This window comes from Clarias gariepinus, chromosome 1 (genome assembly GCF_024256425.1).
Source record: "Clarias gariepinus isolate MV-2021 ecotype Netherlands chromosome 1, CGAR_prim_01v2, whole genome shotgun sequence".
Lineage (NCBI taxonomy): Eukaryota > Metazoa > Chordata > Actinopteri > Siluriformes > Clariidae > Clarias > Clarias gariepinus.
Window position 1 is genome coordinate 18,663,242 of NC_071100.1, and position 22,693 is coordinate 18,685,934.

Genomic DNA, 22,693 nt, shown 5'->3' on the forward strand with positions numbered 1-22,693 from the left:
TTGTAGTATAATATGAGTTGTTAGTTGCTACCATCTGCTCTGATCTGATAAAAAACAATCTCCCATTTTCCCATAAATATAAATGGCTTCCATTTAGAAACATTTGTTTTAGGAAATCAGTCCCTGTGCTTGACACAGTCTCCTGTTACACACTGCCAGATGTAGAGTTCATATGCAAGGGCAATTTTCTTCACCTTAAAGCTGTTAGACCAGTATCACAAAACAAATGCTAATTAAAAAATGTAAACTCCATCAAATATTCACTACCAAAGCATTATTTGCCAGCCGTGGTCAAATAATGGATTAAATATATATTCAGTGCTGGACACAAACTGTGTGTGAAAAACAATTAATAAATAAGATAAGATAAATAAATAAGAATTAATTTAAATTCTTAAATGGGATAAAGCGTGCATTTTCAATGGCCACATCTGTACTTTATCCGTGATATATGTTTTTGTTCAATTAAATTTCGTTGGGATAAAATTTTGTGCAGTTGTTCAGGAATTCTTATCATACAGTATATACATGACATTTTAAAACTATTTTTAAGGGACTATTATTAACTTTGTATGAAAACTCAAACTTTATATGGGCAAATGCAAAGCGAAACATCACTGGAGTGAGCATGGAGAAAAATAAGAATGTCGTGCCCTCCCAACTATTTGCCCCATATCTTGATGCAAAGCTGACAGACTGAACCAGTGACTCAGTTGATGTCATTTTTTAAATACTCCCTTGTTAAGAAATCTTATTCTGACTTCAAAATTCTTTCTTTAAAATATAGCGTAGACTTATAGTCTAGTGTGATATATGTGTGATCTATTTTATTTTTCTCATTGTAAACATAAAGAATATGTAGGAAAAGTATTTATTTTCTGTGGGGTGATTATCTACGAAAGTTAGTATTTTTAACTACTTACAGATAAAGGAGGAATTCAGAAGAATTACTACTGTTCCCCTTGAAAAAACCTTCATGTCCAAACTAGACGGCTACATGCCAAAACTCTTGGAGCTCTTAGGAAAGCTAAGGGAGGTATTGCCGGGCTCAACATGCAGCCTATACTTAATGTGTTGATTCAGGTATGTGACAAGTTGGAACCTTGTTTTAAATTGCTTTTGTATAGGCTGCCCTAGTTTAGTGCATCAGTATACAAATCTACAGTAGTGCTTTTTTTTTTTTTTGAGCAATTTTGAGCTTAGTCAAGACATTTTCAAACAACTATTTTTGTCTTTTTGGACTAACATCAGGTCAAAGCACTGATTTATTTAGAAAACCAAACATGATACGCTACTTAATGCAAAATGCCAAATTACCAAATGCTTTTCAGCCTGAAATAGAGCATAATCATTTAGGAGTAGAGAACAGTGTCCTTAGTTCTGTGTCCGCTTCTCTCTCTCTCTTCTTTCCTTAGAGAAACTTATTTTATCTTTCACCTTACAGCTTGTCACAACCCATGTAAGTTGAAATCAACATTGTGTTTCTGTATTTTTAAACTGTTAAATATTTTTAAACTATTTAAAAAAAATTTAAATTCAGAGTTTGTTTGGACAAAATTTACCTTCTAGGTTTTGTAACGAATGTATTTGAGGTTCATAGTTTAGTCTTTCAACATTGTTTATTACAAATCTCCCAATAGGACCACAGGATCAAGATGAGATGTAATGCAGTAATCCGCAGTCTCATTGTGTACAGTATCGTGGAGAAGTGGCAAATAACTTATTCAAAGACAGCAAAGTAACTCCCAGACATGATGATGTCTTAGTTTATCACAAATGCGCTGCTCATTCACTCACCTCTCGGCCATCCCAGATCTGGGTGACCTTTTTTTTTTTTTTCATTTAAACAGTGAAGAGAATTTTTTTGCTAAAACTGCAGTCCCCAGTGATTCAGATAATGCAGGTTCTCAGGTATGACCTCTTGGAATGTTCAAAAAGCAGATACATTCACATATACAACACTAGCAGGGAAAGTAATTCCATTGTATTTATCGCCGATATGTCAGACTTTATTGTCAGTATGTCATGAGTTGTGGGGATTACTGTTATGTTGCCAGTATCTGTTTCTTGGACGCACCACAGGATGTCTCAATAGGAGTTCTCAACCAAGAAGACTTCAGTAATGATGTCATGACAATTCTTGTCCATGAAAACAGAAATGAGAAGCCAGTCGTGTCCATTGTTTTAGAAGGAAGCAAGGTCCTAAAAAAATTTGAAAATACAAATACAATACAAAATTACAAATATTACACTGCATCAAACCATACTGTATATTAATCCCGAGCAAGGGTTACATTGAGTAAACACTGGTTTTTATTATAAAAAAATATAAAATCAGGAATTTAATTCATTAAAATAATAATAATAAGGCTTTCATCCAAAATCACAGAAACTGCCTCACAGCTGCTCATCACTGAAACTGTACTTGTATATACTGACAGAGCACATACACAAATGTTTTGTCTGTCCCATTGTGACCAGCTGGTTTCTTAAAAGCTAGATTACAAAAATTATATAAAAACACGAGACTCATAAAGACACTTCAATTCAATTCAATTTTATTTATATAACGCTTTTGGTGACGGCGACAGTGGCAAGGAAAAACTCCCTGAGATGGCGATAGGAAGAAACCTTGAGAGGAACCAGACTCAACAGGGAACCCATCCTCATTTGGGTGATAACAGATAGAGATAATGTAACATTATGTGTGTTATGCAGCTGAAAGTTCAATAAAACAGAAATTCCTTAAATTAACATGAAGTCCAGTTCAGCATAGGGACGAGTCAGCAGGTGCAGAGGGCAGATGGGGTCTGGATCACACTTCAGCTTCTATCACTCTGTCCAGGCTGTTGTCCTCCTCAGGCTCAGCTGTAAAATATCCAATCATGACCACTTCAGATTAGCCTCTTATTAAATGTAATAGTTCATTTTATGGCTAAGGAAAAACACTTGTTTACTTACTTTTCACTGAGTTCTTATTTCGAGCTCTGTAATATTTCACTGCCAGAATAATGGTTGCCAACACATATGGGCAGGCTGCTACCAAAGTGCTGCGGAGCTTCTTTGCTGACAGTGAAGCTTTTTCATGTGAGTGAACTAAAGGAAAAAATAATATGGTTAACTTATACAGTGGAACCTTGGATTGCGAGCATGACTTGTTCCAGGAGCATGCTTGTCAATGAAAGCACTCATATATAAAAGCAAATTTTCCCAAAGAAATAATAGGAACTCTGATGATTAGTTTTACAACCCAAAAGAGGTGATGTTATTTGGTGATTTTTGAGGCTGGTAAAAGAACTTCTCCTCTGCAGCAGAGGTAAGTTTTTTTTGTCTTGCCTTCTGTCCTCAGCCAATTTCATTATGGTGCCTGATGGGTTTTGCAAATACAATTAATAATACTGCTCTTGCAAGAATTATTCCAACTGACTTTTAAAATACCAACTGACTGTGGTTACATAATGACCTAATTCCATATGTGTTATTTCATAGTTTTAAAATCCCTAATATTGTTGTTGAATGTAGAAAATAAATCACTAAACAAAACCAAATAAATTTGGAAGTAATCCCAAATGTTTGAGCGGTAGTGAGTGATTGTTTGGGGTGCAATATCATGGCATTCCCTAGGTTCAATACTCATGCTAGATGGGTACATTACTGCCAAGGACTACCAAACCATTTTGGAGGACCATGTGCACCCAGTGGTTCAAACATTGTATCCTGAAGGCAGTGCAGTGTAAAAGGATGATAATGCATTGGTACAGCAAGACTGGAGACAGAGTGGTTTGATATTGTGGTCTAAAACTAAGCGTTTTAATTTCATTAGTGTGATTATAGATTCCATTCTTTCATTTGAAGTACGTGTAAATAATATTACCAGGACAGCATTCTTTCACCTCAGAAATATTGCTAAAATAAGGAATATATTGTCATTAACGATGCAGAAAAACTAGTTCATGCTTTTATCACCGCTAGGTTGGACTATTGTAACACCTTACTGTCTGGTTACATTTACATTTACATTTAGGCATTTGGCAGACGCTCTTATCCAGAGCGACTTACATTTATTTATTTTTTTATCTCATTACACATCTGAGCAGTTGAGGGTTAAGGGCCTTGCTCAAGGGCCCAACAGTGGCAACTTGGTGGTTGTGGGGTTTGAACCTGGGATCTTCTGAACCGTAGTCCAATGCCTTAACCACTGAGCTACCCCTGGCCCCGTCTGGTTGGTTAACTAGGTGCATAAACAAGATTCTGAGTGAACTGCTACTTCGATCAACGGACGCAGGCTGCTTGTCAATACCATGTTTTATGAAAACTACAGCAGGGGGCAGAGCTTTATCTTGCAAAGCCCCAAAGTTATGGAATAGGCCTTCCAATTAAGGTTCGGGACAATCTCAGTGTTTAAATCTAGGCTTAAAACCCATCTATTTATCCAAGCATTTTCGTAAATAGATTTGCCTTAAATAAAGCAGCAGATCTGGGGGACTCATCGCTGTAGAGTATTATGGAGACATGTTTAGATGTAGTTTTTCCCACTCTCATTGATCACTCAGGTTTGTTGACGGTGAGGTGATTGGTAGCTTTACATCTCAGGGACCCCTTATGTCTGTGTTTCCTTCTGGCTCTCCCTTTTAGTTATGCTGTCATAGTTAGTTTTACCGGAGTCCCTGCTTGCACCCTGAACTAAATATAAATTCACCTTATACATTTTGTGACCATACCTAACTGTTATTTTTCCTTCTCTTCGGCTCTCTTCTCTTCTTTCTCTTCTCCTCTCTCTCTCTCTCTCTCTACCTCTCTATCTCCCTGTCTCTCTGTCAAGCTACACCTGTAGCTCCTAAGCTGCCAGTGATGTAGATCCCCTCTGCCCTCTGGTCTTGTTTGACTTGTCCTGGTGCCCCACTTCTGTTTGGAGATCTGGTCTCACAGATGCCCCATGTTGTCTGCTTGGGATGCGTGTCGTGACTGGGGATGGTTCCACTTTTTTCCGGGCCTCGGCTGATGCAGACACCTGTTCTCTGAGGACTTGTGACTGCAATCGTGCAATAGTCCATGACTGTAATTTTAAACGGGTCTACCCGAGTCTTCAATAATGAACTGGACTCCATATTAACTTAAATATATCAATGCCTAACACACAGTATGGCAGATCAATCCCTGTTATGACCCAAATTCCTCATACACAGTGTGTGCACACAAGCTCAAATTAGTGGAAACACTGCCCTGCTGGGAATTCCTTTTTTTCAATGTTAAAGTGCAGGTTAATTTGTTCTATGTATTATTTATATTTTGTATAAATTATTTTTATATTAATAAAATTTGAGAGTTATAAATAAAGAGTTTCCATTATTTCTCATGGGAAAAAAAAAAAAATAATATATATGAATTTTTTTTATACACAAGCATACTTCCTGTATAGGTAAAACTGTAACCTATTAAAAAAAAAAAAAAAAAAAAAATATATATATATATATATATATATATATATATATATATATAGATAGATAGATATATATATATACATATAGATATATATATACTCAGCAAAAAAGAAAGATTCTCTGACTTTCAACTGTTTTTACGTTCGGTAAACTTAATGTGTAAATATTTGTATGATCACTAAAAGAGTCAACACCATAAGACATAAACTAAAAATGTTTCACAATGTGTCCCTGAATGAAGGGAGGCTCAAAATCAAAAGTACCAGTCAGTATCTGGTGTGGCCACCAGCTGCTTGAAGTACTGCAGTGCATCTCCTCCTCATGGACTGCCTATTGCGGACAGTCTGAGCACTGATGGAGTGATTGTGTGTTCCTGGTGTGACTCGGGCAGTTGTTGTGGCTATCCTGTACCTGTCACGCAGGTGTGATATTCGGATGTACCGATCCTGTGCAGATGTTGTTACACGTGGTCTTCTACTGCGAGGATGATCAGCTGTCCTTCCTGTCTCCCTGTAACGCTAACTTAGGCGTCTCACAGTGCGAACATGGCAATTTATTGCCCTAGCCTTATCAGCAGTCCTCATGCCTCCCTGCAGCATGCCTAATGTATGTTTATGCAGATGAGCAGGGACCCTGGGCATCTTTCTTTGGGTGTTTTTCACAGTCGGTAGACAAGTCTCTTTAGTGTCCTGCGTTTTTAGAACTGTGACCTTAAATGCCTACTTGACCTAAAAGGTCTTAACGACCATTCCACAGGTGCATGTTAATTAATTGATTATGGTTAATTAAACATGCATGGAAAACATTGTTTAAACCCTTTACAATGAAGATCTGTATTTTTTTAGTTTTTTTAAGTTATTTGGATTTTTACAACATTATTGTTGAAATACACAGTCCTGAAAAAGAGACGTCTTTTTTTGCTGAATATATATATATATATTGTGGCGTGGGCGGGGCGGCAGCTGACGACCAGCATGCCTTGCGGGGATGTCGGTGTGTTCACCCTGATGGGGAAGGGTGTTTTGGGTAGTGGTTTCGGCCCTGTTTGTGTGTGTGGGTGTGTGACGTGTGAAATGTGCTCCAGTTCAGGCTGACGCTGAATTGGATGTAGGCTCCTGAGTGAAGGTGCTGTTCATGCTATACTGCTGTGTGCCTAATAAAGTACTCCCAGCCATTGCATTGGGCAGCAAATAAGCTCACTCGTCTCTCCACCATCCTTTCCGGCGTAAAAATGCTACATTGGTGTCAGAAGTGGGATGGAGAGTCACGGGTTCGAGCGCACCTTCTGAAAATCCAAGCGGGCCGCCGAGTAGCGGAGCGACTACTCGCACAGAAAAAGCGCTTTCCCGACGGCGCTAAATCGAGCACACCACGGCAACCAATGCGGAGCGGCCAGGTGAAAATCCTGGCACTGGAGCTCGGGGCGGAGGCAGACGTTGCGCAAGCACCGGCGCCAGCTACAGCTCCGTGCGCCGTCAGCCGGCGAGGCGACGGCGCGGGTGACCGTAAGGAGGCGCTGCGCGAGGCAGAGCGCGCTGAGCCCATAATGGCGGCACATCACAGCGAAAGAGCCGAGCGACCGCCCGCAGCTCAGTGGCGCTCGGTAGGTGAACCTAGCCGGGGACAGGGCTACCCGTCGCGGCTAGGCCTCGACACCGCTTCCGAGATTCCGCGACGACGCCGAGGCCAGGGACCGCCGGACTACCGCTGCAACGTTCTCAGGCCTGAGGGACAGCGTACACCAGCAGCCGCTAAACTAGCGCCGGGAGGACGCTTGGTAAGCCGCGCTGGGCTTTACATCGACTGTGTGCTGGACGGCGTCTTACTGTGGGCGCTCGTGGACACCGGCTCCACTGTTTCGCTGCTGCGCTCCGGATTACTGGGGCAAAGCAAGCGTGTTTGCGGACGGCCTGGTCCTGCCTTCAACATCCGCACCGTTGCTGGGGGCTACGTGAAGGTACGGGCGTGTCGCACAGCGCGAGTCCAGGTGGGTGGACGAACTTACTCCCACGGGTTCGTTGTGGGGAATGTCGAGGAGGACTGCGTTTTGGGGTTGGACATTTTGGGTAGATGGGGTGCGTTGCTGAAATTGTCCAACGGAACTCTGCATGGTAACTTCGGGGTAGCCAGGTTGCTCGGACCCAAACCACAGCCGGACAGGTTAGCAGCACACACCCGGGGGGCGGTACTTCCGGTAGCAGACCGAGCGGGAAATCTGCGCGCTCACACCGGCACTTTACCTCGCCGGCCGGGCAGCAAAGCGCGTGGCCGGTACTGCGAGCGAGTGGAGGGCCGTGTCGACGTAGAACCCTCGACGCAGAACGTCCCCCCCGTGCAGTCCTCCAGGCCCTCCGGTGGTGATCAGCCGTCCGAGCCAGTGTGCAGCCGTGTTACTGCGTCACCCAGAGCGTCACCCGCAGTCGCTCCGCCGGTGTCACAGCTGAACTGTGAACCGTTCATCGCCAGGCAGAAGGGCCCCACCCAGCGCTCGCGGGCACCGCTGCAAGACTTTCGGGTGGGGGCACCTATGGGGCGAATGGGCGTGGACACTCACAGCCAGGGGCGAGATTTTGCTGCTGGCGAGCAGGTGTGGGTGTGTTCCTCCGGAAGGAGGAGGAGGGGGCTCTCGGCCGGGCGTGTGTCTCACTGGGTGGGCTCCTGTACAGTAATAGCTCGGCTCTCCGATGTCATCTACCGGGTGCGGTTGGCAGGGCGGGCACGAGTTTTGCTCCACCGGGACCGTCTTGCGCCTCACCAGCCGCACGCCGGGGAAACATCGAACTCTGTGGAGGCCGGACCGCCTCAGGACTACGTTCGCGTTCATCCCTCACCTGCCAAAGGACGCCGGCGTTCCCACCGCCAGCGCCGACCGCCTCCACGCCTCCGAAACAAAGTTCGTCGTGGTGACCGGGGACGGTCACAGCTCGGGTGGGGGCAGTGTGGCGTGGGCGGGGCGGCGGCTGACGACCAGCATGCCTTGCGGGGATGTCGGTGTGTTCACCCTGATGGGGAAGGGTGTTTTGGGTAGTGGCTTCGGCCCTGTTTGTGTGTGTGGGTGTGTGACGTGTGAAATGTGCTCCAGTTCAGGCTGACGCTGAATTGGATGTAGGCTCCTGAGTGAAGGTGCTGTTCATGCTATACTGCTGTGTGCCTAATAAAGTACTCCCAGCCATTGCATTGGGCAGCAAATAAGCTCACTCGTCTCTCCACCATCCTTTCCGGCGTAAAAACGCTACAATATATATATATATATATATATATATATATATATATATATATATATATTACTCAAGTTGTATGCAATACAGACTAAATGTAGATTAAATTAATTTTATTTAATAATGAAGCTCAATTTACTATAATTTTCACTTTATTAGTCTAAAATGTGGCAGTAGTCAGCATGACTGACTCATGACAAATAGAGGCAAAGACCTTTAATGGAAAGACTATACTGTACATATGTGAAATAAAACACACTTACCTGATACAGTCAGTGTAACAGCATCACTGGTCTGTGTGTATTTTGGGTCTGATGACTTTGTTCCTTTACATGTATAATCACCTTTATTAGACTCTTTAACATCAGTGATTGTATATGTTTTTTCTCCTGCAGCATCACTGAGTTCTTTATTATCTCTATACCAGTGGTACTGCCAGGATCCTCCAGCCTGTATCTCACATGTGAGGGTGATGCTTTCCCCAATAAATACACACTCTGCTGGCTGGACTTTCACTACAGACTTTGGTCTTGCTATATAAAGACAATAAAAATCTTGTAAATACAAACTTTGCACATGCTGTACCCCAACATTAGTTAAATATTTGAAATATTTACACAGTTACATTCCCTTTTTTGAATTGGAGTTTTTTTTTTTTTTTTCTATAGTATTCCTAATTGTAAATCTGTGGTGAAAAATTAGAAATCACGACATACAGTACCTTTCAATGTAATCGTGGCTGGATCACTAAACTCTGACACATAGTTACCCCTGTGTGCTTTACAGTAAAAAGTTGTTTGTCCTTCATTAGACAATGTCACATTGAGTGTATTATTCTGTGTATCTCCAGATGTCAGATATTTTGATTGCTGATACTCTGTGTACCAAATAATTTCCCATCCAGTACCCTGCAGATTACAGCTCAGAGTAACTCTGTCTCCAGTGTAATTGGGGATCTGAGGATTTAACCTCACACTGAGGTTGGGTTTTGCTGTTGATATGAAATGATAAAGAGATCAGAGATGCTTTTACCTTAACAGCAGTTCTCTCAATTCAGTTAAATTTTAATTATATAGCGCTTTTAACAATGTGACTTTTATCTGTCTTTAATGTGGATCCATCTTTCCATGGAAACAACATGCATGTGCGCATCGTCTTAGCTCATGCTATCTGGAATAAACATGCCATATATTTTAAACAGTAGATGTGAATAATACATTTTAGCAAGAAAATATGCTTGGTATTTTGCTCTAGATGATGGCCGGCAATTAATCACTTGGCTGTCTTTGTTGAGGTCTAGATGTTTTGCTTTAGCTGTTTTTAAAACTGTTATGAAATTCCTGTGCTTCTGACGCTGATTGACGTCAGTAAGTGATCAATGAATGCACAGAGGCAAAACTTTAAATAAATTCCCAACTGCCTGTGTCATGCACACTCAATCGGCGACCGGCACTAGGACCCGGAAGTAAAGCGGTCGCGAATCAGGAAGTATAAGAGAAGTAAACAAACCACGATTCAGCGCTCAGTCATTGAGTTCAGCCCATGTCGGTTCTGGTTGTCCATTATCAATTCGTGAGTACTTACTTTATTGGGTTTCGCTTTCTGATATTGAGTGTGTGTTTATAGGACGCGGGTTAAATTTGTGTTTTTCCCTTGCTCCCCTTTTGTGAGAGTCCTTAGACTAAAACGCGTGGCTATCCTACCTACTCGCTTGGGTTCACCATCCACGCTACATTGGGCTAATCGCTAAAGCTAAGTCATCTGGTCGCCTAGGTTAGTTCATCCTGACAGAATGACTGAGCCAAAAGCGGTGAACCCAGCGGATTACGCGCATCTCTGCGACGTGGTTGACCAGCATGCCGAGCTAATCAATAGCTAACCGGCGAGGTCGCTACTCTGCGCCAGGGTATCCAAGAAGTGTAGTGTGAGGTCGCGGAGCTCAGGCGGGAGAACGCGGATCTCCGGGCGGCTGTTGCTGGCGCGGCGAGCCGGGCTCCCGTCGCGGCGGTCGCGGCTCCGCATCACCCCCCCCCTTCTTCTGATGTTTTTCTCGCATTACCAGAGAAATGGAATGGCACGGACGGGAAGTGTAGTGTGTTCCTAACAGCGCTCGATCTGGTGTTTGAGTTTAATTCCACCAAATACTGCACCGATCGGCTACGCATTGCTCTCCTCGTTTCGTTGCTAACTGGGCAGGCAGCTGAGTGGGCCACGGCAGTGATTAAATCAGACTCGGACACTGCCCATTCATCCAATAAATTTACACGCCAGCTTCGACTCACCTTTGAACACCCTGCGACACCAAGCTCTATCACCTGCGGCAGGGTGGATTGTCCGTGAGTCGCTACACCGCGGAATTCAGAACCCTCGCCGTGCAGACATCTTGGGGAGACGCCGCGCTCTGGACATCCTACTACGAGGGGCTGGCATCACGCATAAAGGACGAGCTTGCCGGACGAGAGCTTCCAGCTACGCTGGAGGGGTTAATCCAGGTAGCCCTCCACATCGACCAGCGCATTCTCTATCGTCCGAAGCCAGCCCCGAGGACCCTGCCGCCTGCTTTCACCTCTCACCATACTGCACCTCCACCATCGACCATTTTCACCGCTGCCACTACTGGACCTGTCGGATCTCCACTTCCTGCCGTGGTTGACACCGGAGCCGGGGAACCCATGCAATTAGGACGCGCCTCCCTGACTACAGCAGAACGCGCTGGTAGCCGGTATCGAGAGGGGTTGTGTGCTTACTGTGGGTCCGCGGCAAACCACCGGGCGATTTGCCCTCTTCGTCCGGGAAACGCGCAGCCCCGGTGAGCCGGAGAAGAGAGACTCACCGGGCTCCCTCCAAATCTCTAGCACAACCGACACAACCACCTCTCGTCTTACTATTCAGGTAATCCTCCAATTTGGCCACAAACGAGTCAGAAGTGCAGCGTTCCTCGACTCCGGTGCCGCCGGCAACTTCATTGACTCCACTTATGCCAAAGAAATGGGGGTAAAGATTGAGGCGTTATCCCAGCCAGTGCAAATCACCTCCGTCGACGGTCGGCCCCTGTCGTCCAGCCCCATCACCCACCAGACTCAGACCATCACCCTCATCATCAATCAACACCACGAACCCATTCAATTCCACCTCACCTCCATTTCCTCACCTCCCATCATTCTCGGATACCCCTGGCTGCTACAACACGACCCTCTCATCTCCTGGACTAAAAATAGAATCCTCCAGTGGGGGCCAACCTGCACTGAGCTGTGCCTACGGGACCCAGCTGGGACGTGTTCCACGGAGTCCGAGGCCCCCGATGTCGACACCAACGCCATTCCTTCTGCCTACCGTGACCTGGCTGCAGTTTTTTGTAAACGGAGAGCTACTCACCTTCCACCACACCGCCCTTACGACTTGGCGATAGAGCTGCAGCCAGGTTCTGTTCCCCCCCGTGGCCATCTGTACTCGCTGTCGGCTGCTGAGACACAGGCGATGGAGGAATACGTCGCCAGTGCCCTTCGCCATGGAACCATCCGGCCCTCCTCGTCGCCAGCGGCCGCTGGCTTCTTCTTCGTGAAGAAGAAAGGGGGTGAACTTCGTCCATGTGTCGACTATCGGGGGTTGAATAAAATCACTATAAAAAATCGACATCCGTTGCCGCTTACCAACTCAGCCCTGGACACCCTCTCTGGTGCCACCGTGTTCACAAAGTTGGACCTCCGGAGCGCCTACAACTTGGTGCGCATCAGAGAGGGTGATGAGTGGAAAACGGCCTTCTTCACTCCCACGGGACATTACGAGAGCCTGGTCATCCCCTTTGGACTATGCAACGCACCCTCGGCCTTCCAGCAATTCATAAACGATGTCCTGAGAGACATGTTAGGCCGATGGGTGTTTGTATGTTTGTACGACATCCTCATCTACTCTCGCACCACCGAAGACCATATCCAACATGTACGGGCAGTTCTTAAGAGATTGCTCGCTCACCAACTGTACTGTAAGTTGGAAAAGTGTGCCTTTCACCAGCACTCCACCACGTTCCTGGGTTTTGTCATCTCGTCCCAGGGTGTGGCCATGGATCCGCAGAAACTGGAAGCTGTTCGTCATTGGCCCCTACCCACGGCTCTCAAACAGCTTCAACGGTTTCTCGGGTTTGCGAACTTCTATTGTCGCTTTATCCGGGGCTACAGTACAGTTGCAGCACCACTAACCAGTCTGACCAGGCCCTCCTCTCCCTCCATCCTTAGCCCAGACTGTTCTTACCTCTTCCCTCAGGTCGGAGGTACAGGAGTGTGAGATGCAGGACATCCAGGTTAAAGAACTTATTCTTCCCACTACCATCAGACTCCTAAACAGCTGACAGCATGGTTGTCCATGTGCAAGCGTGGACTTTTTCAACTGTTTTGAACAACTAACAGAGATATTGGACATTCAATGCAGACTTTGCACAATCACCTGCACAGTATACTGTATATATAATAAATAAATTCATAAATAAACAAATATATATATTTGCGGCCAAAATAAATCAGTGTCATTTCGTGTCATTCATGAAATGACTGCCCGGTGGCGCTAAGTGACATTTACATTCGATGCAGTTTTCAAATATAATTACAGCTTAAGTCATAAAAAAGTCATATGTTGTATCAAAGAAGTACTACAGTGATGGTAATTTCACCAACCTAGTTTATACAACAAACATGAAAAATCTGAACCAGAGCTATTGCCATTTACTGTACAATAATGAGTTTAAAAAATGGTTAAATGTTGATTAGACAGACGATCAAGTTCATTAACTAACAATTTCATTTGTACAAAGAATGAACTGATATGTTTGTATCTGTTTATTGTTATTATTAAAAATTGTTACATTTAAAGACATCAAAGTTTAAATATAGAAATAATTGGAAAAAAAGACTTTCAAAATAAAACATTAGAATAACTAAAAAAATACACTCTAAAAATGCTAAGTTGTTTCGGTAAACACCTGATTGGGTTATTTTGACCCAACAACTGGTTTATTCTTTATTCTCTGGTTTTTCCAAACAGCCTGCAAAATGTTTGAAATTACTGTTATTGTGTCACAAAGTGTAGTTTTAAGAGTTGTTTAGGCGAGAGTGCATGAGTGTACAGTTAAAAACCTGCATCAGTTATAAAAGATAGCGTCTAGCACTGATTTCGGAGATTTAAGCTTTAGGCAATGCCCATATACATGCCTCATGTAGCCCGTCCAATGCAGCCTTACCTCTGAAAGAATTTTTAAAACTGCCGCTGGCTGTGATGTCTCTGTAATTGTTAAAACAGTGGAGGTATTTTATTTTGGGTATTTCTAATCTTCTTTGGTATAATACGGTTATATTATAATATATCGTGGCTGTGTGACACATCCTGCACTATGCGTTCCAGAATCTTTGGAGGAGGCTTTTGATGTGTGTTTTAAAGGTTTTTTTTTTATGTTAATTAAGCAGTGCCTTCCCACCTGGGAGTTTCAGATTATCCGTATATCAAATTGATGGACATAAGTCCTCATCTGTTACATTTCTGAGGACAAATGTTTTTTCAGACCACATTCAATCAATAATATAAAAAAAAACTTTTATTGTACTTTTTCTTAACTTCATTTTTAAGTAAATGAAATAATAATACAGTGGAATCTTGGATTACGAGCATAATTAGTTCCAGAAGTAGGCTCGTATTCCAAAACACATGATACCTGATACTCAGTACTCGTAAACCAAGACTTGCTCATTTTTCAAGTCAAAATGTATTAAAAATCTTTGCTCGTCCTGTGGAACACCTGCAAAACAGGTTACTCGCAATCCGAGGTTCCGCTGTAGTTAAAATAGTAAAATTAATAGTTTAATGGTTTAAATAGTTAAAATAAATACATAATTGAGACAGAATATCACCCAAAAATCCAGAAGAAGCACATAATACAAATGTTATGAATTAAGTTACATTTCAATGAGGGAAATAAGTATTTAATCCCCTACCAACCAACAATAATTCTGCCTCTCACAGACTGATTATGTGCTCTTGTGGTACACATATTAATTTAAGAAGGTGCTCCTAACAACAATGTGGTATGTGTATAAAAGCCACCTGTCCACCAAATTTTCCATTCAAACCTTATCACCATCAGCAAGACCAAAGAGCTGTCAAAGCAAGTCAGGAACAAGATTTTAGACCTGCACAAGGCTGGAATGGGCGACAAGACCATCAGCTAAAAGCTTGGTGAGAAGGAGACAACTGCTGGAGCGATTCTTTACAAACAGAGGAAATACAAAGTAACCATTAATGGCCCTATATGCAAGATTTCACCTCATGGGGTAAGAATTATCATAAAAAATAAGTGACCAGTCCAGGACTACACGGGAGAAGCTTGTGAATGATCTCAAGGCAGTTGGGAGCACAGTCACCAAACAAACCATTGGTAACACAATACACCTGCATGGATTAAAATCCTTCAGCGCAGCAAAGCTTCCCCTCCTCAAGAAGACACATGTGCATTCCTGTCTGAGGTTTGCCTATGAACAGAGAAAGATTAAGATATCCAGCAAGGGTTTTTCTACAAAATACTAAGTCATGTTTTGCTTGGGGGTCAAATACTTATTTCCCTCATTGAAATGCAACTTAATTCATACCATTTGTATCATGCGCTTTTTCTGGATTTTTGGTTGATATTCTGTCTCAATCATTTACCATAAACCTATGATAAAAATTATAGACCATTCATTTCTTTGTAAGTGGGAAAACTTAGAAAATGTGTAAGGGTTCAAATACTTATTTCCCCCACTGTATATCAGATACATTTAAAATGTGATTAAAAAATAAAAGTCTGACTCTGCTGATCAGTTTCAATATCAGCTGGTCTTTGAGTTTATTGTTCCTAATGCACTGCAACTTTTGCATCTGTATAAAATAGCTGTGTGTTAGCTGCTAACAATTTATTGTTGTTTATACTTCTCCACAGCACCTTTGTCACACCTCTAACAATGTCTGCTCCCAGATAAAGCACAGTTCAAAAACAATACCAATTTCTTTTCGTTTTTTTTAATACAGAACACTAAGACACAACAACGGCACAAAATTCCCGCCTCAACTGAACATGCTGTGTGAAAAGAGCTTTTGTTTCTCATGTGATAAATTCAGAAACAAAATCTAAGACAAATGATAACTAAACAAAAAATACGTAATAACAAACTCACACACTCACCTAATACAGAGAGTGTAAAAGGATCACTAATCTGTGAGAGCTGAGAGTCGTTTCTTCTCCCACTGCAGGTGTATATACCACTGGAGTAACATTCAAGTGTAAACTCCTGTGTTATGTGGGATGAGTAGAATATGGAACTGTCTTTATACCAGCTGTATGTCCACTCAGTGTCTCCTCCTGTCTGTATGTCACACCTGAAAGTCACTCTCTCTCCTCTGTACACCTGTGTATCAGGCTTTATATTCACCACAGGTTTAGGACTCTCTATAAAATGAAAAATAAATAAATAAATAATGTATTCATTGAGAGAAAATATTGGCTCACATATAAATGATTAAGTAAATGTAGATCATAATTTAACATACATCTTCTACACTATTTATTAATTTCAGAATTAGTGTGTTTGCTATCCTAGACTCAACACTGAAGTGATCAGGTTACTGTACCAAAAATTAACATCTTCTACACTTCATTTTGGAATTACAATGTGTTATATGTATTCTTGATAAGATCATTCATCTTCGTGAACAGTGAATGTCAGCAAGGGAACAAGAAACTAAATGTAATAGATACACTGGTATGCTGAGTGACTGACTGAGTACATTTTGATTACACTCCTTTTTTTAGATTAAAAATAAAAAATAAAAAATCTATATTAAGCTGTGTAAATGTTGCCATATTACGACACTGCTCATAGATGGTCTATACATTCAGTGTATAACAGAAAGTCTCATACTCACCAGTAACATTTACCCAGAGTGCATCACTGTAGTGTGTGTAGTAGACTGGGTTTCCTCTTCCAGCTCTGCACCTGTACTGACCTCCATCAGAGACACTAACTGATCTGATCGTGTAGAAGTGTGCTTCAGTCTCAATCTCAGTACTGTTTGTTTGTGTAATCCAGTTAAACCTCCATGCAGCAGACTGCAGCTTCAGTGTACAGTACAGAGTCACTGAGTTTCCTGTCAGTACATCTCCTTTTAGGTCTGATCTGAGCTCAGGTTTAGGTTTTTCTGTTAGCAATAAATACACTTATGAAATGTAAAGTAGTCTTTACCTTAACAAAAACTTCTACAATAAAATGTGTAATATTCTCTTTGTGATGTTAAAAAACAAATAATGAATAGCTTTATATGGTCATTCATTGTCATTCATTCAGTCACGGTGGTGGCTCAGGGTATTACGGCTCTAGGTTACTCATTAGAAGGTCAGCTCCACCAGGTTGCCATTATTGGTCCCTTGAGCAAGACCCTTAAACCTGTCAAGGGGTACTGTTTAATGGCTGACCCTGCGCTCTGACCCCAGCCTTTTAAGAAGCTTGAATATATATGTGACAAATACAGGCTAAACATTCACACATTTGATAAAAATTGTAGAAAATTAAATATAAAGCTTTATTGTAATTAAAGTGAAAGGCAGAAGATAACAGCAGGTCCTTAATTTCTCTCTAGGTCATTATTTTACTGGATGAAATATTGGAAAACTCTACGAATTTTAAACCTGGACAAACCTGGAACAAGCATGGAAAGCTAAAATTACTAAAATATTTTACATATAAGACTAGCAACATACATAATAACAAAAAATATAAAATATAAAATTTCTAATATATTTTACAACAAAAACTAGCAACATATATAATAACAAAGACATAATATATAAACACACACAAACACTCACCTGATACAGCGAGTGAAACAGGATCACTGAACTGTGAGTTCTGGGAGTCATTTCTCTTCCCACTGCATGTGTATTTATCAGTGTCATAATATTCTGTAACTGAGCTGATGTTGAACTCCTGTGTTGTGTGGTCTGGGTTCTCTGTATTATTCTTATACCAGCTGTATGTCCACTCAGTGTCTCCTCCTATCACTATTTCACACCTGAGAATCACTGTCTCACCTCTGAACACATGTGTATCAGGCTTTATAATCACCACAGGTTTAGGACTTTCTGTGAGGGGAAAAAAAATAATATATATATACCTGAGGTGCTGTTTGTTAATTGGTCATTTCTGAAGCTGAAAACTCCAAATGATCTTCTCCACTGCAGCAAACGCATGTTTTGGTCTTGTTTTCTTTGGATGGTCTTCATGAGAGCATGTTTCATCATGATGTTTGGTGGATATTGCAACATGTATGATCACACAGCACTCACTGAGTAGTGTTTATTTTTCAGTGCATCTTCATACACACACTCACACACACTTGTCTCAGCAGCTGTGGCGCAAACAACGAAGTAAGTTTCTGTCGCAAACAACGAAGTAGGCTAAGTCTGGCACATTTATTTTCACCATCCTTTTACAAGATTTTTTATTCTTTAATGTGGATTTTTCTGCTCCTATTTTCTTTTGGCTATCCATGCTGATTAAACGCTAGGACCACTTTCTTGTCCGACTCTTAACCTGTACATTTGTCATGTGACCTGGATGAAATCAGTCAGCCAATCTGAGATTTCAAAAGGCTGCTTTCGCTTTGGAGAAAGCATCTCTCTCTCTTTTTCTCTCTTGCACTCTCATGCACACACAACAGTAGTTCACTTAAAATGACATGGCAAAAACCCCCATGTGTCCATATAATGGCCCATCATTAAAATGTGTCTGTATGTTATTCTTAAATAATAAAACACTCTGTAATTATGCTGTGTATCATATGTGATATCCGTTGATTATATTGAGTAATGAAGATGGACAGCATGTGTTCACAGTCCAAATGCTATATAGATTAAATAAATTAGTTTTATAGATTTTGGGGACAATTTTTTCGACTTGATTTCAAGCTCTGTGAGGGAAAAAACCTGCTACACCTGCTCAGCTATGCTCACACTTTCTCTTAACTTTTGATATTTTACAAGCAAAGTTTAATATTACACAAAAATGAAATGCCGTTTTTAAAGGGAAAACTGTCCAAACCTACAGTATCTGGCTCAATGTGAAAAAACAAAAACAACAAAAAAAACCCTCTTTATTAAATTATGAATGAACTGTGATTTTTGTAAACAGGTGTAAAATGTCAATTGCCACACCCAGGCATGATTACCTGTTTAAAAAAAAGTTAATTTCACCACCCAGGTGCTAGAACAAAAAAGAGTCTGGATAAATGTCTTCCTTGTTCCCTGAGAGAGGGTGCGACCAGGCGAGCATGGCTGGAGGAGGATCAGAGGGAACCCAGTGCGGTGCGTGGTGTGATTAGGGCAGCTTTTAGCTTTGTAGGCAAGGATCAGGGTTTTGAATTATTGTGGGCAGCTACAGGAAGCCAGTGCAGAGAACGGAGAAGTGGGGTGGAGAAGTGTGTGTATAGTGTGTATGTGTGTGTGTAGGATTTGTGTGTATTTAATAGCGCTGTCATAAATGTGCGTTTTGCAAATGACTCAAAATATCTGACCTTGTGTTAAGTCTATGAGATCTAGAAGACGGTCAACACGTACTGTATACATCCAAGTGTGTATGAGCTATGCAACAAAATCTCCTGTGAAGGTCCAGGCTCGTAGACATTTTAATGGCAGCAGAGTTTTTGAGCATGTTAAGACTCGAGCATGTTTATCACCCGGGCCCGGGTGATAAAAAAAAAAATGACTTAGAAGAACAAAAGGGCCCTCGCACATTTATGACATCAACACTATTAAAACAGCATTATCAGAGCAATGGCGATGACGTTATATTGAATGGCTTCATGCTACTGATGACATAGTGCTTGGGCCCTAATAATCCTTATAGAAACAAGAGGGACCTTCACACAACATAGGGCTGATGTCATAGTGCTTGGGTCCTAATAAGAGGAATATGCATTAGAATGTAATATCCAAATTAACACGACGCTACCTCTACTAACCCTACTTGATGTTATTTTATGACTAAATGACTATAAAACATGTAGAAAATAACCAACAAGAATGACCCAGGGCACACAGAAATGAAGAATTGAACTCATGCAACTAATGCAGACAGCATGAAAAGCAAAAAGTTTCTTGATTTATAAAGTCTTGTCTAACAGAAATGTTTCCAGGACACCGTGTACAGACCAAACCAAACAAATAATAATACTGTTTCCAAGATGGCGGCGCCCTGCTCGGCAGCAGCCACCTCAGTTCCCGATAACGATGTGCGTTTTATGTCATATGGTGACGTAGCTTCCTGTTTTTGTATCGTTGCCGCGAAAGTTTCGCGTTTGTATTAGCGTTTAAATTACATAACTTTTTCATTTATACAATAATAATATTTTTCATTTATACAATAATAATATTAATAGCAACTAGTTTTTACATCTTCATTCTATTTGGCTTCGCCTTTTTCTGCGCTTTTTGGAGAACGCGCCAGTTTCTTCGTCTAAGAACAACAAACGGAATTCAGCTCCAAACAACTAAACTCCGACTCAGGTACGATATCATGTCTAATATTCAGCTCGTTCAGTGTGTGGAGTGCAGGATGTTTAGACATTCTTCCTCCGTCGTTAGTGGTAATTTTATTTGTGATAGGTGTGTGTTAGTGAGCACTCTGACGGAGAAGATATCAGCGTTAGAGGAGCGCATCCAGACTTTAGAGAGGGTTAGAGAGTGTGAGAGCAGCGTTATTCCTGTAGCGGACAGTCTGGGTGCCGCAGGCGGAGATAACCAGCCCCCGACTCCGGCATTAGAGCCCTCACAGCGGGGCGAGTGGGTGACGACTCGGCGGCATACTCGTTCAGCCAAAGCTAACGCTAAGGCTAGCCCACCGGAGCACACCTCTTCTGCGCTTCACGTGTCCAACAGGTTTGCTCTCCTCAGTGATGCACCCGCTGAGAAACCTGAAAGAGCTCTGGTTATAGGAGTCTCTATACTGAGACATGTGAAATTAGCTAGGCCTTTAGGGGCGCCAGCAGCAGTGGTTAGGTGTATCCCGGGAGCCAAAGCACCGGACATAGCAGGTAATCTTAGGGCTCTAGGACAGCATAGGTTCTCTAAGATAGTAGTACATGCTGGAGCTAACGATATACGCCTTCGTCAGTCAGAGGTTAGTAAGAATAACTTTATAGAGGTGTTTAAATTAGCGAAGGCGATGTCCGATGGAGTAGTATGCTCTGGTCCCATCCCAATGAGACATGGTGACATAGCTTACAGCAGGTTATGGTCGCTAAACCGCTGGATGTCCAGGTGGTGCTCCGAAAACAACGTGGGCTTCATTGATAATTGGATGACCTTTGATGGCAAAGCTGGCCTGTTAGGGCGGGACGGTGTCCATCCCACTCGGGAAGGTGCTGCTCTCATTTCTTGCAGTATAGCTCATAGTCTCAGAAGAGTCCTAGTTAATCGGTGACAATCCAGAGCCCAGGCCAGGGAGCAGACAGACAGGCTAAACCAACTGTCTGCTAGCTGCATAGAGTCGTCACTCAGGGTTCATCATATTGAGACTGTGTCTGTTCCCCGAGCTAAAAACAAATTTAGAAAGACTCAGAAAGTCTGTTTTAGTAATTTAATTAACATAAAGACCACAAACTCAGATCATACTGAATGCGCAACCGGCACCTCTGATCTAAAGCTACTGTAGGACTGTTAAATATTAGATCTCTCGCATCTAAAGCAGTTATAGTTAATGAAATTATTACGGATCAGGAGTTTGATATACTCTGTTTAACAGAAACCTGGATTAAACAGGACGAGTATGTAGCTCTAAATGAAGCTAGTCCTCCTGGATACAGCTACATACACCAGCCTCGGTTAACTGGTAGAGGAGGAGGCGTCGCAGTTATTCACAATGATAATTTGACTATTGTACAAAAACACGGACACAAATTTAATTCATTTGAAATTCTTTATAGTAACATAAGTGTATTTAACTATATTAAGTCAGCTCAGTCGATTCCGCTAGTTGTCATTTACAGACCTCCAGGGCCGTACTCTGAATTTCTTAGTGAATTTGCAGATTTCCTCTCAAACCTAGTCCTTTCTGTAGACAAAGTGTTAATTGCTGGAGATTTTAATATTCATTTTGAAAATCCAGAAGACCCTCTGAGAACAGCATTTATGTCCATACTGGACTCGGTAGGAGTAAATCAGTGTGTGTAGGACCCACTTATAAAGCAGGTCACACTTTAGATTTAATATTATTATTCGGATTAAGTATAAGAAATTTATTCACAATTCCACTATCTGAAGTTATCTCAGATCACTATCTTGTCTCAATTCAGGTGTGTGTCACAGTAATAATGTACGCACAGCGCCGCGCTACCGTATGAAACGTACATTCACATCAACTACCAAACAGAGTTTTATCAGTAATCTCCCAGAGTTCCCAACTTCGATTAGATCACCGTCTGACCCCACAGAACTCGATCAGGCGACTGAATATTTAGAGTCGACATTTCGCTATACCTTAGATAATGTAGCTCCGGTTAAAAGAAAAATTATTAGAGATAAGAAACTTGCTCCCTGGTATAACGATCACACGCGCACTTTAAAACAGACCGCTCGGAAATTCGAACGTAAATAGCGTCAAACCAAATTGTTAGTATTTCAAATAGCATGGAAGGAGAGCATCCTGAACTATAAAAAAGCTCTTAGTGTAGCTAGATCAACGTATCTCTCCACTCTTATAGAAAATAACAAAAATAATCCTAGATTTTTATTTAATGCTGTAGCCAAATTAACCAGAAATAAGACCACTGCAGAAATCTCCACAACAACATCATGCAATAGTGAGGACTTCATGAACTTTTTTAATAATAAAATTGTAAATATTAGGCATAAAATTGAGGTTTTGAAACCGAACAATGTAATTGATGCAGATGTTAATCTAGCCATGTCAGATCAGAACTTAGAATACTTTTCTCCCCTTGAAGAGAATGAACTAATTTCACTCA

General features: G+C 41.9%; 1 protein-coding gene across 1 annotated transcript; it reads right to left on the minus strand.

Moving 5' to 3' along the window:
• Positions 1-8,887: 8,887 nt before the first annotated feature.
• On the minus strand, positions 8,888-17,868 carry LOC128520560 (carcinoembryonic antigen-related cell adhesion molecule 5-like; the record flags this gene model as incomplete). The annotated part of the gene is made up of 6 exons (XM_053494854.1): positions 8,888-8,892; positions 9,004-9,192; positions 9,381-9,650; positions 15,861-16,124; positions 16,601-16,873; positions 17,541-17,868. Coding segments are annotated over 6 exons (1,329 nt in total), but the record flags the coding sequence as incomplete, so codon positions are not given.
• Between the last annotated feature and the right edge of the window lie 4,825 nt (positions 17,869-22,693).